Source organism: Oreochromis niloticus, linkage group LG15 (genome assembly GCF_001858045.2).
Source record: "Oreochromis niloticus isolate F11D_XX linkage group LG15, O_niloticus_UMD_NMBU, whole genome shotgun sequence".
NCBI lineage: Eukaryota > Metazoa > Chordata > Actinopteri > Cichliformes > Cichlidae > Oreochromis > Oreochromis niloticus.
In genome coordinates, this window is record NC_031980.2 from 13,603,820 (window position 1) to 13,624,099 (window position 20,280).

At 39.0% G+C, this 20,280-nt stretch overlaps 1 protein-coding gene across 2 annotated transcripts in view; it reads right to left on the reverse strand.

Annotated features, from left to right (window-relative positions):
- Window positions 1-19,438, reverse strand: part of lpgat1 (lysophosphatidylglycerol acyltransferase 1) — a 57,745-nt gene extending 38,307 nt beyond the window's left edge. For both annotated transcript variants that reach the window (XR_003214118.1, XM_005474974.4), the window contains exons 1-2: window positions 18,853-19,438; window positions 17,930-18,182 (exon numbers count right to left, since the gene is read on the reverse strand). Coding sequence is in view for 1 of the 2 variants with exons in the window: in XM_005474974.4 (XP_005475031.1) it covers window positions 17,930-18,167 (238 nt within the window). In the remaining variant the exon portion in view is untranslated. The remainder of the gene's footprint in view (window positions 1-17,929; window positions 18,183-18,852) is intronic.
- Window positions 19,439-20,280: the final 842 nt, after the last annotated feature.

Below are 20,280 nucleotides of genomic sequence, written 5' to 3' on the forward strand. Positions count from 1 at the left end.
ATTGTGACAAAGTACATTTTCAAAGAAATCTGATTCAATTAAAAAAATAAATAATGTGAAATAGTTATAGAAACACTGGATAAATGATCACCCACTTATTGGTCAATTATGCCAATCGAAACAATTTCGTGTCCATAGCAGCAAGCACCACAACTTTCACAGGCGATGTAGCCGCCAGGTGCAACAGCACACCACAAAGAAAAGGGAAATTAAAACTGCTGTGGTTTTGTGTGGTCAGGACCTGGTTTAATATCAAAACACACTGGCCCAGGGATAGGCATGATTTGTGCATACTTGCATTAAGGTTTTAAAATAAAAATCCAATGCCATACCTGTTTTTTGGGGTTTTTTTTAATCAAATATATATCATTTCTTTGTTTTCAACCGTCATATTGAAGCTTCTAATCTCGTGTTGTTCACTGAAGGCTGCAATGATGCACCTAGAATGCATTTTCCAACCACAAAAATTAAAATCAAATGCAAAACTAACTACCATGTGTGAATGATGACGTGTCTGAGATGTAGAGATGAGATGCTGCTGTTCAAACAGAAGAAACATGTAAAAACTCGGGCTGCTCCTTTATTTCCCTAAGGCGTCAACACAACAGATGGACTGGTTTTGTTTGATCGCGCATGCGTTAGGCCAGTGTTATCCACTGTAGTGTGGGACTCATGCCAAAAACAAAGTTGAGTGTAAACTGCGGGAGGTAAAGCTAACACAAGTCAAACACAACTTTGCACAGTCTACTGAGAACAGATCGAAGAGTGAGATGAAGGTGGAGCACAAGGTAGTGTCAGCAGAGCGCTATACCAGACTATCATTGTAAAGCAGAGCCATGCCAAAATTTAAATTTACGAGTTAGCCTTCATTCAAACTATGGTTCTCAGAGTGACTAAAGGACCGAGGTCGAAAATACAAGCAACAGAAATTGGGTTTCTCTGTAGCATGGCTAGGATTCACCATAGAGATAAGGTGAAGAGCTTGGAATTGAGACACTGCTGCTCTGTGTCGAAAGGAGCTAGTTGAGGTAGTTCAGTCATTTGAGAGATTTTCCATGTACACCCAAATAGGAGAAAACCCCAGGGTAGATCCACAACTAGCTGGAGAGATTACAACCAACCAAACCTAGTCTAAAATGAGGAACTCCACTCTGGAAACTAACTGAAACCAAACTCAATTCAATAAAAAAAATACAACTGAATAAAATGAAAATCATGAAGCCTTACAGATTATAATTATAAACCATCATGACTGTTAAACAGGCCTTTACTATGAACTTAATGACAGACTTGTTACTGTTTCCAAGTAATACAATGTTTCTACCTGTCAAGTGTGATCTGTCTAACAATGTCCAGTGCTCGTCAGCGGCTATAGCAGTGGATCTCTCTCTGATTTACATTGTCAGGCCTCTATACAGAGCATAAGGGCTATTTCACTACATTCACCTCTGATTGTTGTCAGAATACACAGGGGGCTGCAACAATGAAGGAAACATGGTTCATGCAAGATAAGGGGTGACAACAGTAGCACTGCAGGAGAACACATGAAGCTTCCTCTCCACATTAAACACACTTCAGCAGCTTTGCACATTAACAGAGCATCAAGGAGTGGAAAAATTCAGCTGGGCTGCAATAGTCTACTTGTGAGCCTTGTAGTTTGAGGAGGGTCTGACAATTTCCAGGTCTGTGTATTGCAAATGTTCCAATTTCAGGATATAAAGACAGAAGATTTTTCCACACAAGAGTCTCAGATAATACCAGGAGAATGGGGTCAGGAATAATGTCCTTCGTCATATGTAGCACCCAGGGAAGTCAGTGATTTTCACACATTTGTTAAAAGCTCTAGTTTACTGTGCACTGCCAGATACAGATAGATGTTAGACGTCTGGTTGAAGTTCAGCAGAAATTAAAAAAAGAAAAAAGAAGAAGCTCAAATGACAATTTCTATACACATGGTAGCTTAGAGAGAAGACAGAACATGCAAAAGTCTTTGTGTTCATTTGGTTAAAACGGGAAGCTCATGTTTCTTGTTCCCACTACTGTGTGAGTTTACACATACAAGGGCTTCAGGGTTAATAAAAAGAGGTGTACAAAGAGGGCATTACGAAATCAATCATCATGTACATTTGTTTTGTCATGACTGGTGACAAAAATGGAAAACGGTTGCGTTCATCTTTAAGATGAACTAAACCATTTTTATCCAAATGAAATTGTTGAACAGAACTGGTCAGGAAATTTGACAGAGCAGAACACAAACGGGAGGTTAAGGAGTCAAACCAAAAAATGACTAAACTGAAACTGCCTGAGGAGCAAAACTGCTACTAGACTGGAGTGGGCAACGTAATACTGTGCTGCAATTTTTCCCATTGAAATTTATGTGGCAAGCTTCTCCTTCTGCTGCTGCTTCTTTGCCTGAGACAACTCACTCTGCTTTTTAATGTAAAACAGCCTGAAATATTAGGGCTTCAACGAAGAGAAAAGCAAAATCTTTAGTTTTACTTTGCCTCTGGGTCTTGGGAACGAGTTCAGTGTTTCCAAACACAAGGTGGCGAGCAGTTGCTAAAAGCCAGGAGCTGCATGAGCTGCATCTTCAAGGAAGTCTTGAAGATGCAGCTTCAAGACACACTAATTAAAATAAATTCAAATAGAACTGAAAGCCTTCTTAATTGCCAATTTATCCCAACTCTATGATTCAAGACTAATTTTACCCAAGCAAATAAAAGTCCCTGAAATAAAAGTTTTAAATCTGTTCATTGTGTCACTTACATAACAGGCGGAACCCAAAACAAGACTTGGGTGAAAAAAACTGAACACCAGTCTTTGTTTGTCCATCTGTGTTCATTTTATTCAAACTTTGCAGGTAAAGCACATTGTCTGAAGTTCGTCAGAGGAGTAGCTCTCCTTTTTTTCTTCTCAGTTACCAGTGTTTCCTCTACACTGACTGCTGCCTGCTCCGCTCCGTGTGTAGGAGGATGTTTATTTTTGGCCATCTTTATAAGGACATTTGATGCATTCCAAAGCCTCTTAGCACAAGTTCAAGATAACAAATGAGTGGTAAACCCTTAAAGGTGTGTTTCAATTTCAGCATTTGCGAGTACGCTGGTCTGAGTGGTGTAAATGCCATATAGTGAGCAGCACATGGGTCTGTGTGGACTACACTGCACACGCACCCTTCAAGGAGACTCTGGAGAGACGAATCTCATTTCTCTGTCTGGCAATCTGAGGGACAAGTCTGGGTTTGGCGGTTGCCAGGAGAACGGTACTTGTCTGACTGCATTGTGCCAAGTGTGAAGTTTCGGGGGAGGAGATTATAGCATAGAGTATTTTTTTTTTTAGGAGATGGGCTTGCTCCCTTAGTACCAGTGAAATAACGCTTAATGCTTAAGCACATCAAGCCATTTTGGACAATTTCAAGCTCCCAAATTTGTTGGAAAAGTTTGGGAATGGTCACTTCATTGTTCCAGCATGACCAGTGCATAAAGCAAGGTCTATAAAAATATGGATGAGCGAGCTTGGTGTGGAACTTCTGTATGAATGGTCAAAATGAGTTGAAGCTGTTTCAGCTGCAAAGGGTGGGCCCACATCACATTAAACCCTACGATTAAGAATGGGATGTCACTCAATCACATTTGTGTTTGAAGGTAGATCAGCAAATACTTTTGTCAATATGGTGACATGGCGGTAACCAGATGCACAATCAGAGCCTGAAATCAACCATCAGCAGCAACAACAACGATCTGACAAGCAAAACATTTTACATGTGGACGAGGCTAAACCAAGTCTTACCCCTCGAACATGCCTTTGTAATGCTATCAATAAATGAGAGCAGGCCAAAAAGTTCTAACAAAGATTTCATTTGATTTATTGTTTCTGGTTTCGTGTGACAGATGTCGTCATTCACACCTTATCTGCATGACCAGTTCTTGATTCTGCACTAAAACACATGCACGCAGCAAATGCATTCTTCCTGCGGTCCTCTTTTTCCAAACAATAACTTAATAATTGTCTGCATGCAATGTATTTAGGTTACATCTATAAATGACAGCTACATAAACATGGGTTACAGGCAGGGCTCTAGGTCCTCTACAAGAGTAAGATCTGTGTTTTGTGTGTTTGTGAAAAATGTTGCTTTTGAATTTTAACTTGTTCCACCTGCTGCTAATTATTTAGCATGTTCACAAAGTGATTTAGTCATACAGTGCCAATCCACAAATAATTCAGCACTTCATTAGCGCTATTAAAGAACTCACTCTGTAGCTGCAAGCATGAACGACAACTGATGACACTTAATGGAGGAAGCTCCTTCCATGGTAGACATTTGAGATATTAAAGCCTCAGTAAATGAAGAAAATACAAAGAACTAACAGCAGCAATACACCAGCTGCTGAATTACATTTCTCTAACACATGGTTGTATTTGAATGTACCTGCATCTCAAATCCTCATAAAAAGATCTGAAGTAGAATAAAGAATAGAATAAAGAACTGAATTTATTATTTGCATGTTTAATTAGGCCTTTGTTTAACCTCCAAAGATAAGACACCTGATCCACACGCACACAGACATCAGCCACATACTTTGCGAAAAATGACATATCTGTGATACCAGTGACATGGGTATATGGGGTGTACGTACCCTAAAGGCAATGTCATTTCATAAGGAGCATGCCTTCATGCTTGCTGAAGTCCCTATTTTTGTGGGCGAATAAGTGATATCACAAAGATGGGTCATCTGTCAGATAGAATACATTAGGGAAATTGTCTTTGAGAGATGACACAGTTTGCGCAGCAGGATGACAGCCAGGCTGCAGGCACAATGTCTAATCCGGTATCTATGGTCAGCTAAACGGTGTACCGCTGACCTTGCCTGTCCATCCCTATACTTGCTTCTCTCTGTCGAGGACAGATAATTGGCAAGGTATCATGACATCTCCTTCACAAAAGTGGCTTTCCACCAAAGTGTATAGCTGCATGATTCGGGGGGTGGGGGGGGGATTTGGTTACAAGTATGTGGCACAGTTACCGATTAAATCTAGACACTTATTGCTTAAAAACGCTGTCTTTCTAGAGTGGATTTTGTGAAATTAAAAACAGAATTCAACTAAAAGTCAAGCAAAGCAGGTGGCGCTGATAGGAAGGGACTTTGACCATGAAGCCTGTCTCCCAAGGGCATCTGCCACTCCCCACTGGCCTCTTCTGCCATCACTGGAGGGATGAGAGACAACAGGCCCAGGCAGGCAGGAGCATACTCCTGTGCCTGGGGAAACCTGCATGGAAACCATGCAGAGGGAAATTGAGAAATGAATAACACAAGTTCCATCTGGTTCATTGCCGAAACCCAATTATGACCTTTACTTTCTCTAGATAGAAAGTCTTTGGATGACAAGCGCTATCATCGTTGCTTAAGGTGAAGTAGTAGACTAAAGCTATTAGCTGTAGTTACAAGAAAAAAAAAAAAGTATTTATCAAGACCAAAACAAGCAGAATTGGGTGTAGCTGAAGACATAGAGTGCAGTAATAAAATAAATGCAGACCCTCATGAGGCTTATCGCAAATATCTTGTTATTTTGTGAATAAACATACTAGAAAAATGCCAAAGACTGGGCAACAGAGATCATTTCATTTCATTTTTGTTAACTACAAAACCTCATTTCAGTGACTCGGTGAATCCCTGCATGTGATGCATTTAGGGGAACTCTGTAAATAAACATGGGTTACGCTCTCTCTGAATGGGCACGGCTCTAGTTCCTCTAAAAGAGGAATAAGATCTGCTTTCATGAGTTCAGGAAAAAAAGACATTTGAACAACCTGTCAGTATTGACAGTTTCTGCATGACTCAGTTATTACCTTGTCGTTTTAATTTAATTTTTTTAAATGTACTTGAGTAACCTTGAGTAACTGTACCTGCTGCTAACTGTTCAGCATGCTCACAAAAGGATTTAGTCATTCAGTCTGCAATTTATTCAGCACTTCATTAGCAGATATTAAAGTACTCACTCTGTAGCTGCGAGCACGAACAACTGACAACACTTAACAGAAAAAGCTCGCTCCATGTTACTGTTTATTAGTAACATCTAATGCAACCAAGGTAAACACACAACTGAGACTAATAAAGCTCTGGTAAATACAGATAATATACATAAAAAGCGGTTCATGGCCACACAGTGGGCCTCGGAAGACGGTAAAGTTGGGCCAAAGAAGGGATTTACAATAGACAAATGTATGATATAGATTTCTGATGTAAACTTTAGTGAGAGTTGCCATCATACGTTTACAATTAAAAAAACAGAACCAGTGAAACAAAGCCACAAGATTTATCAACTGTCATTCTTACTCAACCGTTTGATCCTGAAGTTTTCATTTTCGTGTTGACAGTGAGAAGGAACTGTCACGCAATTCAAGCACAGCTTTCAAATTTAAATCAACCCACAAAGCGCAAATCAGCAGAATATCAAAATGAATGGAAGAAAACACAAAGAAAGCTCACGAGTCCAACGTGATGATCAGATTTGTGAATAAAGCTTTGTGTGGGCCGCTGAGGAGTTTCATATTTCAAATTGAGGTGTGGCAGTTTGGATTTTGGGAACAGGTGCTCCGTAACATGCCGTGGGTATTCCTCAAATTGCTGCTGAAATAGTAAAGTTTAGAAACCTCACAATCCAAGCAACAGAGTTTTTCTTATTTTTAAACTCTCAAATGATTATCTGTCTTCAAAACCCTCGAACAGGTCAGGATACATTCATGACTAAATATAGTTTGGGCTGGGGACTCTACCCCACATCGATTTTTTATCCTTTCTTTTTGCGCCAAGTCCAGCAGCAATGATAGCACGTCTCTAAACATTAAGATGAAGGTTGAGGGACGAAATTAAATGAAAATATCAATTACTGGTTATCATAACTCTGTTCTCATAATACAGGAGCAAGTCATGTTCAGTGAGTGTGAAGAACAGACAGCCCTACACAGTATAAGACCAGGTTAAATCCAGTTATCAAGGTCTCCATGTCAATACAATGAATGTGGAGTATCATGAATTGCTTTTAAATTCTTACTCTCAATAAAAGCTAAAAGCCAGTTTGACCTCATCATTTTGCTCTCAAAGTTTGTTGTGTTACAACATATTGACATTAAAACATGGATTTACCGCATAATGCACAGTGTTCATCCACATCAATACCCCACAGTCTCTCTCTGCACACCAGGGATTTAAACGTCAGCCTCCACTTATGCAAACACGTTTCAGGGCTTCAGAACAAAAGAGATGTTAATTTCCATTCATGCTATCGCCCTCTTCACTGATCCCGAGCCGCAGGGCCATTATTCCACTCTGGTTCACTCCTTCACTCATGATACAAGACATGACTCCAAGTCCATTTAAACCTACAGTATGTTTTCATGCACTACACACATTAAACATTTACCAAAGTGGTGCCAAGACACCGACAGTACTGTTTCTCTAGGTAAAAGCTTTTAACAGTGCATGCTGTTGTTTTTATAGTGAATATTCTATCGGTGCTTTCATCTATATGCATTTCTTTGATTACCGAGGACAAAGACCTTGTTAACCAGTAGGATAAATGACTCAAAATACCAGCAACGCTGAGGTCAAACGGAACAGAATGCTGACAAAGACTGACGTAAACGGAGGTTGATGAAATCCTGAAAAGAGAGCAAAGCTGTCTCAGCCTAACAGGTGCAACACAAATAGCTCGAGACAGTCGAGGAAATGTCCGTCAAAGATGATCTGTGGACACCCACACAGTCCAAAGAACAAGTCTAATCAGCCAAGTAACTGCAAACGTTTCCGTGGGTGTACAGAGGCTTTGGCAAATGAAAATCAGCTTCAGAATGAATTTACTCCAGCCTACCACTGTCTACTGCTCAGACAACCTGAAACATGCTCAGTCTTATGCCATAACATGGAACACTGAAAGTTATCCGCGGTTATCCCCCTTTGATGGGGATATTAGAGAGAATATATGCACAACACTACATCCAAAATTGTTCTTTTAATTATCCTTCTAATCATTTAGAAGCATCTAATCACTTGAAACTCCTATCAGCACAAAAGCATCCATTCTTGAGTAGGTATTCAGAAAAACAACGTGATAATAAGTTATCATCAGCATGTTATTGTCTCTATAAAACAATAATTGTACTGGGCGTAGACAGCAAGAAGGAATCAACATTCCTGAAAGGCTAACCTGACTTTTCGCTTTCCAATACCAAAAAGTAATCAGATTACTAACTAGCATATAGTCCCATCCGAGAAGCTTGAACCTGTATTTTGTTGGCAATTTGCTTTTAATCTTGATTAATATAAATTATTATGATTTTAATTTCTACTGATCAAGTAGAAGGAACAAAAGTAGTACTGATCAGAATCAAAAAATAAAAATAAAACTCCGACGGCACCAGTATACCACTGATCAATTCTATTTATGCTCGCCATTAAGACACGGGTAGCTGCTGCAGACTTCTCCTGAATGATAGGTGTTGTCACTCAGACAATACAGATACATCAGCGCTGATATAGGAAGAAAATAAGTGAACACCAGAAACGAAGACATTGTCTAGACATTGCTGGCTCTCCTGCTAGCAACTGGTACTCAAGAAAGAAGAAAACTAATTAGATCAGTTCATTGTTCAGTATCAGTATCAGATATTCTATGACCTTTGCAAGGTTTGTAAACTTTGACCATATGGTGCCAGAAAGTGACTGTTCAGCATTAGCATCTTTGCATACCCTGTAGGAAATAAAACAAAACAAAAACAAAAACAAAAAAACCCAAAGCAGCCCTAATATGGAAGTAAAACTAAAACATCCCAAGTCTAATGGCATATCAAAATGTTTCCATTTTGCATTCAGGATTTGTAACACCAAGTTCTCCTGCCTGATTTTTGTATAGCAGACCAATGTCTGACTATAGCTAGAGACAAAGAGATACAAGGCAGCTCTATAAGGGTTGCATCAGGAAGGCCATAAAATCAGTGCCAAATCAAACACGTCAAGAGGTTGCCACAGCAGATGGATGTACAAAGGAGGTAGTAGCCGAAAGTACCTTGTTAGACGCGGGACATATATTTTTTTAAAAAAAAAGTCAAGTTATAGACTTACAGATTCTGATTTCAATGACTGAAACTGAGGGGGGAAAAGTCTGGGCTTTCTGAATTCATGGATGCAGAATATCTTCCATCATACTATAACTGCAACTAAGTAGTTGTAAGACTGCATAAATGCTAGCAAGCAGTTTGGTGTGTGGGTGGCATAAAGTGACATAGACAGCGTGGAGCCTTGTTGAGTTGAAAGTTTTCAGTGTTGCCACATTGGTGTTTTGAAACTGCATGTGACGAGCAAGGGTTCAATGTGACTGTGAAGCTGCACGCTCGCTGGCTAACAACTTGTGATTGACAAGCCTGTAAGACCCCCAAGTAATGAAATGACTGCCTGAGCCCATAAAATCCTTAGGAAAGTATCTTTTAAGGCCAGCTAAAGCTACGTCGACTCTTTATACTGTCTGTGGTTTGCATACTTCTCCTGCTAACATACTGATGCTGCTCACATGGTGTTTAAGTGGCGATAAATTCCAATGAAAGTACAGCTTTTACAGATACCAATTCTGAACGATTTCATTCAGTCCACACACTCAGACTTGTATATAGTTGCGCTGCTTCTCTTGGAAACGTCACATTCCCGGTGAACAAAGAGTGACGAAAGCAAACAAGTGTGCAAAGTCTGAACATTCAGTCATCATCTTTGATCTCCTCGCAGGTCAGACAGTCAACCCACTCACAACATGAAATGAAAACTTAATCCCACTGGCTTTAATGCACCTGTTGTGAGCATGACAGTCTGATCAGACCACAGTTACAATGCTTTCAACAACAACAACAAAAACGACTACAACAACAACATTCCACCGAGCACTAAGGTTCACACGTTTGAGGCTTTCTGAGGCATCTTCCTTGCTTAACATATGTTTCTTAATAGCGGGATAGTTCATATTTGATGCATGAAAGTCCTGGCAATCAAGATTTATCCTGTAAAAATGGGCCTAATGAATTCTAACGGCCACTCTTTGTCGCAGCTATAACAGCACATCTGTGTTTTATTTCTGCTGACATAAAGTAAACCTGCACACAAATAAAAGGACAAAACATGCTGTAAAAAAGAAAAAAAATAAAGAAGCATCAGCAGAACACAAACACAGAATCTCAGGGTTCATACTGAACCTTATTTATAGCATGCTCGTAGTTGTAGACGTTAATGTTAAAGAAACAGGCTCCCTGCTATTGAGATTACAGCTTCAATACACGATTTATAGGAAGGATTCAAACACTTAGGTGTGAATACTACTTGTGAGCTTAATTACAGATCTCACACTGTCTTTTTCCTTTTGTCGTTCTCTTTCAAGAAAATACTTAAACAAAAAGTGGTGCAATTTCTTGTCCACTTCTCCTTTTAGTGATACTCTCATTGAGCTGCATCATTGTCTTTGCTTTTCGTTTCCTGTCCTCTGCACTTCAGCACTGTGTAATTTACTAATTCAAACAAGTCATTTCAACATTATAAGTTTGAGCCACTGATATATTCTGAGCCCGTTAGCCTAACACGTGCCTCTGGAGTCTGAACTGCTGTGTCTAGGCTAGTTGATGTTGCTACGCTCTGATAGCGGCACATCCTGGTTGCCAGTCCATTACAGGACTAACACAAAGAGACAGAACCTTTCAGGCTTATAGCAGATTTATCTAACATGTATGTTTTGGGATTGCAGGAGGAAGCCAGAGAGAATCCTCACAGGTACAGGGAGAACATGCCAACTCCACACATCAGCTATCTGTTGATGTTATGACACCACCCACAACTATGCAAGCAGCAAGACCAAAAACACAGCAACAATTCACCTTTTCTGTTAGACTGGGATCAGTTTTGAGTTTCTTCATTTATTGAAATATGTTAGGTGATTCACCTTACTGCTATGTGTCTGAGGATCCTAAGGAATAACATTATCATCAACATCACTAGAACTTTGTTGATCTTATGGCATACAGTCCCTCATTAGTTGAAGCAGATTTTGTTTTACTTTACTAAGCACATTTGCAGGACTACCACGAGAGCTCACACAGACTGTACGCCAAGCAGCATCAGTCCACTTTTGCAGTGCTACCAGCAAGTCCTTCTGTTCTGGTTTAAATGTGAGAATGCCTTACATCATAATTAATTCTTTTTTATGGGGTAATGGATTAAATCACGTGCAATACTCGTTCTGAAACCCAAGCCCTGAATATATGCAATACATCCTGTGAGAGTGTAACACAGCAGGACACGCCTTTGTGAGTCAGGTGATGGAATAAAGGGTGAGCAGTCCTCACTGATGTATCGCACACTCTTGATTATGTATAAGGTGTCACATTATGGCTGTACAGGGTGGCACCTTCGTGTACTCACGGTGACATGAGGCATGTGTCACTTGTTCATTGTGGCGGTTTGATTATTGCTGCTGTTATCAAGCACTTTTTTCCTTAATGTAACTGTACCTGTGCCCTTTTTACATGTGAAACAGGCAAACACCTGTTAGTGCATCATAATTGTGTTTTAATGTTAGCTATTGAGTCATGCCAACCAGCTAGCAGCACTGGTGGAGCAGTTATAGTTCTTTCAATCAACAGGCTGGAACCGTCCAAATGCTTCAGTTGCTTAAGTTACAGATGAAGTACTTTGGTAAATGGTAAATGGCCTGTATTTATATAGCGCTTTCTAGTCCCTAAGGACCCCAAAGCGCTTTACATATCCAGTCATTCACCCATTCACACACACATTCACACACTGGTGAACTTTAACATTTATCACCGTGCAGTGACATCACTGTACTGAAAGCTCAACTCCAACAGCTGTCATCATTTAGTTTCCTCAACAATAGTAACTATGTCTATGAGAGAACATAAGAGTTGTGAAACCTCTGGTCAAAAGAAACTGCTGATCAGTGCTTTGTCTGCTACACAAATCTAGTTAATCATTTCTCACAGGTTAACCTGTTTGCAGAGGGGAGCCTTCCAGCAGTCAAATACTGCAGCATGGCTTCCATTATAATCAGTAGGGCTGCAACTAAAGATTATTTTGGTAGTTGAGTAATCTGCCAATTTTTCTTTGATTAGTCGATTAGTCAACAATTATTTCAATAACTCTTATCTTCGCATCCTGTTGGCAATCCTTCTGTTCAAGGCTGCTCAAGTCTGCCCACCTGTGAATATCACCTTGTTGTCTCGTCCCACAGTAAATTAAATTAATGACACAGAAAACATGAATTTTAAAATAATCCAGTGCATTTTTAACATTACTCAATAGGACTGTCAGAATAAAAATGAAATAAATAAAAATATTAATTAATACAAAGTGCCAGTAGTATTTAAAATTAAAATTTAATTTAAAATAGTTCAAATTAAATCAAAAAGACTGTATTTTAATCAGCAGCCAAAGAACCTGAAAAGGTGCAAAATTCCCACAACTGTGCATTAATTAGGAAAGAATGCAGCTCTGGGTTGAGTGTCTAGTTAAAAAAAATACAAAACATTAAAAAATAAACAGAGATTAAGAGTGCATTCACCTCATAGTAACATAACTACTTTAACCCTCAGCCTTCACTTGCACCCTCAAACTGTGAGAAAATCTGGAATCATAATTTAATTTTATATAAACTGCCCCTGTGATCACCAAAACATCCTCATGCGAGTGTTTGTTACTGATAAAATGATCCACGATATCTACAAAGCACCACTGTTCTGTTTCTCCAGAGGAGGTGATGCAACATCCGTCATGTGTGATAGTTAACCAAAAGCATAGCTTTAAGACTGCAGCGTACTAATCTGTCAGAGTCCTTCCTGACATATTTCTAGACTTTCTGGACTGCAAACACAGCCTGAACAGACTCCAACTTATATCCATCATATTTACTTATCAGTCTTTAAGAACATCATAAATAAAAACAACAAGCAGCTAGGAGGACTCCTTGTTTAACACTATGCTGTCAGTTAATTGGTTTAAATAAAATCCCAACCTTGTGCTTAAATGCTTCAGTCAAAATGCAATGTTTCATTCCATCCAATTAAACATTTATGTGAAATTTCATCATAAATTATTGATGAATTCTTGAGTTATGGCCAAAAAAGACATTTTGTGAGGTCATGATGGTGCAGACCATGGATACTGTGTAAAATCTGGAAAAAGCTCATTCATAAGACAGGATGGATGACTGGACAAAAAATAAATAATGAATTAAAATCATTTCAAAAGTACATAAACAGCTTGTTTTGTGTGACCAAAACCGAAACAGAAAACAAACCAGCAAACAGCAAATATCCACATTTAAGAAGAGAAAGCAGAGTTTTAGCACAGTTTCTTAAAACATGGTTATCTGACCAATTTATTGTTAGATTAAATGCCAGTTAGGATTCTACCGATTACACAAAACTGCAAAAAGAGTTTTTATCAAGATGAATCGACAGCAAAGTTTACAACACATTTTTGTTTGCCAAAAGTCCCACATAACAGTAACCACGGACAGCACAGCATCATGTTTGGTCTGCATACCATACCTATCATATATACAGTCACAGTCACCCACCCAAAGACCCATTTGGAGCCAAACTATTAGCCAAACAGCAATGATTAGACTCCACGGCTGGAACATTTAAAGCAACCAATACTCGCTTGTTTTCAGCACCGTAAAGTCTGGCCACTGAACCTGCTGCAAATGAAGGTGCTGAACTGTTTTCACTTTTGCTTGCAAGGCTTTCTATTAGTGTTGATTTAAAATTATGGGAAGATTTATGGGGGAAAAAAAAAAAAAAAAAAAATCAGATTAACTAATTTCTAAGGGAAGGGTAGAGTAGAAGCAATGTGCGATTAAAGATTGAGATCAAGTCTGATATCAGACTACAAGATTTATGGAACACGGAAAGAAAAATATGGACTATAAATGTCGAAAGCTGTGACCTTGGACAAAAACTAGAGCACTGAAATAGTGCTGCGTCGTCCACACTAAAAGATTGCAAAGACAATGCGGGGAACTGGTGTTTGAGCAGGTCTGCTTTGTGTTTAGAGGTAACAGTGCTAACTGACTCAACCTTGTCCCAGTGCCCTTGAGCACAAAATTCAGACTGTCACATACAAAAGGACAACCAGGACTGCCCACTGAACAGTTCATCTAATGCTTTTTCTGTCTTTTCCTATTTATGTTTTGTTTTTTTTCTACATGTCAGAACTGTCTGAGCATCAAAGCCACAAATGAAATTTGGTCGGAGGTGCATAATGATACCATCCTCAATTGTAATTATACCGCTCAAACCAAATTGGAGCTGCATAATGATAACTTGGATTCTTAAAAGCTATGCAAGTATATTTACATAGCTTTTAAGCAGAAATAAAACTGCAGGAGGTAGCTCCACATCTTTGATTTGGCACAATTTTTATAACAATAACATTACTCAGACTTTGATAATAATAATAATAATAATAATAATAATAATAATAATGATGATGTTGCATCATAGCTGGCTTATCTCTTGCACCTATGTCCATCTGCCCAGCAAACATTTCAAACTGACCAAACGCCGACTGCTCGTCTTTTCTCGATATCTAATCGATTCAAAGTTAGTCCTACTGGAACTGTCCAGTGCAACCACGTTTGAGTCTCACATATTTTGTAAAATTTGTATTAATATTAATTATTTATTGTAAAGAATCCGTTGGTAAAGTTTAGGCATTTGCAACAAACTTGGTTAGGGTTACAAAAAGATCCTGGATTGGGTTAAAAAGAAAAGGACTCTCTCCGTTGCCATGGTAATGCCACCCTGCTTTCACTGAACAAAATGACACAATGTCTTCTGTTATGAAATGTACTTCCTACTGAAATGCAATACCTACACATTTGTACTGACACTTACAATCTTGACATTTCAGCGTCTGTGAAAATAAAATAAAATAAATAAAATAAAATAAAAATTGGTTTTTCTTAACCCTTTTATGTATTGGTTATATATATTTTTATTATGTTTTTTTGTTTGTTTATTTGTTTTTTTTAAATGAGACTGAGCTGAAACAACTCCCCGCATGGGTAATGGCAAGGTTTCAGTTGGCTGGAAATCTAATTGGGGACTCAGTAAGCCATTTATTTCTCTCCATCGTGATTTGTAATGCTGTAATTTTTAAATATAAAGTTTTCATTAATTTAAGGAAAATGTCTTTTTCCTGTGGACCCACTGTAAAAACCATAAACTTAGAGTTTTCACTATCATTTATTTTTTATCTAATACTTATTTAATTTGGCATAGTATGAATGATTAATAGAAAAAGATGTAAAACTTACAAAAATAGAATTAAAAGCTCATAAATCTATGCACTCCTTCACACTTCCAGAGCTGTTCAGTGGGCTCTTTGCCAGACTGATTCTGGCCCCTGGGCCTTATGTTTGACACCCCTGCTTGAAAGTGATATTCAAAATTTCAAAACTGCAAAGCATTAATGTAACTAACATCCCATTTTATCTGGGTTTCATCACTTTAAAAGATCTAAAACAAATACGAGTACGTACACATAGCTATACATACTATGAATAGTACCAGATTGCAAATTACAGTACATGTCATACCTTTAAAATCTGTATTAAACTTTAATGACCAAATATCTCACTCCTAAATGCTGTCGATCAGAGCCTGCAATACATATTGCTCAACGCAAGTCCAGGTGCTCTATAGAGTGAAAGCTTTGAATTATTAATTAGCATGCCTTGTTGCTTCCTATGTTCACCACTTAGCAGTTTGTAAGCATTTTGCTCCATATAAATGAACCCGACTGTAGCCTGAGTCACGTCAAGATATCCAACCAGCCATTCGAGTGGAAACAACGATGACCTGTGATATTCGTGTCTGTCAGGTGAGTGTGTCTGATATTCTGTCTCCATCTGTCACTTAGGGAGCATACCAACAATTAGCTTCATTACTGATTTATCTGGCAACTACACTATCAGTTTAATTAACCTATAAAATGTCAAAAAGGGTGAAAAATGTGCAATGTAATTTTTTGAATGCACCAGACGCTTTTTAATGTCCTATTGTGTCTGACTACAAATCCCAAAGCTATATGGAATTAATTTACTGATAGAAATGACAAAGAAAAGCACAAAATCATCACAAAAAGGTTTTCTTAATCTATAATTTTGAAACAATTACTGAAATATTCAATGATCAGCTACTTTAAATGAACCGTCTGCAAATGCACAATTCTTATATAATCAAGAAGAAATATATTCAACCTTATAAACAGGAAGCAATGCATTTCAATACAACACCACTTACACAGAATCAGTTATTAAAGCAAGTAACCGCAATTATTTGAAAAAGTTCTACCGAAAGTAGGGCAAAGTGCAGCTGCAGTACTTGAGGATCAAAACAAATTGTTTTGTTTCTTTTTAAATCAATCTCTCTTTCTTTACTCTGTTGCACAATCTCAGTCACGCTTTTTACTCTTCTTAAACTTGACTTCATTTTTACTTTTTAAGAACTGTTGTATATAGAAAAGTTTTGCACCATCTTACAATAATTTCCTTGTGGGATCAATAAAACATCTATTGAACGAGCTGTTTATTTTTATTGAATCATTTGGCCAACCCATTAGTAGCTTATTAATCAATTAACCATACAGCTGAAGCTGGAAGAGGTAACATGTTTCCACAACTCGGAATGTCCAAGAATAGACAAATAGCTTCCTTATTGACTCCTTTTTTCAACAACTGGTATTAAAAAAGAAAAAAGAAAAGAGGAAAAATTATAAAATTTACCCCATTTACTCTGTCTTATATCAACCTGTGACGCTGCATCAGTTTTAAGCTATATAAATATATATAAAGATAGCGGAAGCGTTTTAAAATCCTTTCACACTATTTATCATAATAAAGATATTACAAACAAACAAATATATCAGTATCATAAATGGCCTTGCTGTTATTTTAAACAATGATATTAGCCCTTTATTTTGCAGTCCATGTTCAGTATAAAAAAAACATTATAAAAACATAGTTACACGGGCCAAGAGACCAGTTGGCAACCACCTGTTGCTACAGAAAAATTTGCATTCTTCTGCTAGTTGTAAGTGCTTGCTGAAGGTGCTTTGAAATCAAATGCTAAAGCCCCGTTTATTTCGGCCTAGAGCGTGGCAACTGACGCCACAATAACCATCGGTCACTATGGAAAAATGTGTATGCCACAACTAGTTTGCTATTGCTAGGTGAAGTTGGTCACAAAGTGGTATACCGTGCCACACAGAAAACCTGTGACTCCTTTGGCCAGTAGCAGATTGTTGAGAAAAAGAAAATGTATGTGGTGCAAATATAGCAAAGATAATACTTCTTCAGAAGAGCCTTAGAAGTGAATAGCTGTAACTTTTTGAGCGGGTTTTTACACTAGGACATTCAGCAAACAACAACTTTGTTAAATGACTTGTTTACACAATGTTTTGCTGTCACGATGCTGGGAGGTATTAGCCAATGCTCGTCTCTCTCTCTTTCATGTAAGTACATCTGAGTCACAGCAGTAAGCATTCGTTTCTCTCAAACATGTTTTGGGTTGATATTATATGCATTAAGCAAATTCTTTACATTAAAAATGTGTGCTTTTCCCTACAGCAAACAGAATAATTCTATTAGCTTTTGAAGACTTTGAAAATATCTTCCCAATAGCAATAACTTCCTAAGAAACCTCATAGGCCTGTTTTCTTCCAGGTCCTATGTGAAGAAAAGACTTGAAGCTCATACTGGTGTTAGAGCAGTCTCCTGCATTATTAGACGGTCACCACTGAACCCATCATCCAGACACACACACACACGGTAACAGTGATGCACAATGGATGACAAAAGGGAAAAAAACAAAACATCTTACCTGTATAACCTGCAACCCAACCCCATGAAGACACCATGGCCAGCAACCACTTGAACATGACGCCTTCAATGTGCCAGAAAACGGAGCTGTCCCATATTCTCAGGGGTTGAAGCAGCAGCAGGTACAAGCAGTAGGATGGGATGGCTACACAGTTGTTGATGAACATAAAAGTGAAACGAAGCACGGATCTGAGGAGAACCCAGACCAGTTTCCCGGCCCCATCCAAGAGCTGTGCCATCCTGATACACACCGTCTGCAAAAGGACACACGCACGGCAGCAGTTAGCCTCTCCTACTGACTTGTTTCACAAGACAGGAAACAAGTCATGTGTGCAACTTGCATCACGTTATCCTCACTGTACACAAACTCTCTGAACCAATCCCCAAATTTACTCATAGCTATTACACACACATACGTACACACACCCTGGAAACCAAGCAGAGTCTGCCGCTAACCGGCTGAGGCTGAGGCTATTTCACGGAATTTATATGTAACACACGCGTCCTGGACGCTGCAGTCACAGTATTGATAATGAAGATTTACTCTTAAATATGCCCGCTCCTTCTTTCTTAGCGACAGTCTGCTAGCTGCTAATCTTTTACAGTTTTTTATGCAAAGACAGCACCATAAAAGGACCAGCCGCTCGGGACGCGGTCGAATACTTCATGACATGCTAGCTAGCGGTGGAGTTAGCATAACGGGATTAGTTAATAAATATCGGCACTATTGCGAAATATAGCGACACGCACAGCATAGGCAGCTAAGACTCAACACTTCAGTGTTTTACGAGACAATAACACACGTTAACTCGTGCGCTGGGTGTCTGGAGGCTTCTGCAAAGCGCAATAGCCGTGTGCCTCATCCAGAATATAGCCCGACCCCTGTAATTGAGTAGTAAAAGTCCTGTAGCTCATGTTACTCACCCGGTTACCGTCACTGAAGCATCCAAGGACGGCCGAAGGTGCAGCTAATTGTTGGAGCGAGAGAAACGCTGTCACGTGTACCCAACCCAGGAGGTTAACCTCAGTTAGCAGTATTTGCAGGTCGGCATGGTCTGGCTATCAAACGTGGGGGTCAAAGGTGGAAATACTGCGCGATAAAACTGCGGCTGCACCCATTTAGCTGTAAAACGCGGTCTGCTCGGGAACACGCTCAATCCCGGAGGGCACCGTTAGCTCGCTAGCTGGCTAGCAAGCCACTCCACTCGAGCGCCGCTGGCTCCATCTCAGTCAGACACCGGGATAAATCCTCTGATGCATCATCACCATCATCGTCATCGTCAAGTTAGCCGACCTCCCATTAGCGAATATTGACGAGAGGCGGCTCAGCCGACGAGGGAAGGCCTGTTGGGATCAGCCCTGATCGTTAGACAAACGCGGCTTAAAATATGCACCGCAGGTACACATCAAATACAAAGATCAGTGATTTCTCGTCTCCAGCTTCCAGGAGCCGTTGTCTTTCTCCGGATGCCGATCACACCGCGTCAATGTACACAAAAGATCAACAGGATCGGAAATGATATGATCCTGCGTTCAAAATAAAAGCTTCTAAGTAGTAATCGTACAAAGTGAAGTCATTTTTTTCTTTTCTTTTTTGGTTTAGATATTATGCTATTGAATGAAAATAAAACCCATAACTAAAAATCCTTACATGTCCACGTCAGGAACCTTTAGTATTTAGTCACTTTTGTAGATTAACATTATTAAATGTTCTTATGAGGTTGGATTCCTCACTGAGAAGATAAAGTAGTTTGAGGAGCTCCTGAGAGGGAGAGAAGGAAAGTTAGTAAATAAGGAAGTGCAGACGATTACTAAGGAGGAAGTGAGATCAGCTATTGAGAGGGCAGAGCAGAAAGGTCCATATGACATACCTGTGGAGGTATGAAGATGTCTAGGAGAGAGCTCAGTGGACTTTTTACACAGTCCACTGAAAGGATGAGGTGCAGAGGTGCAGTAGCTTCAGAGGGATAAGGATTATGATGATGATCATCAGAGAGATCATTCCTGTGATCCAAATATCTAACTATAGTCTATGCATTTAAACAATGATCACCCAAACAGAATTAGCGAAAATTAGAGTTTACTTCAACAAATTATAAATTAAGTGAACCCTGAACAGCTGCTGGAACAACTATCAGCCTATATTGGATGATTAATAAGACCCCCACATCATACTTCCAGTATTCACTTTGTTTAATGTTTTAGGAAGATCATCCATATACAAACGGAAACAAAACACCTGACAATATCCCTCCTAGTCAGATCACACTGGTTACGAAAAAGGGTGTAGGTTTCACCGAATAATTCGAGGTTAGTTTGATAAAGATTCAAATGTCTGATTATTTACAAAGT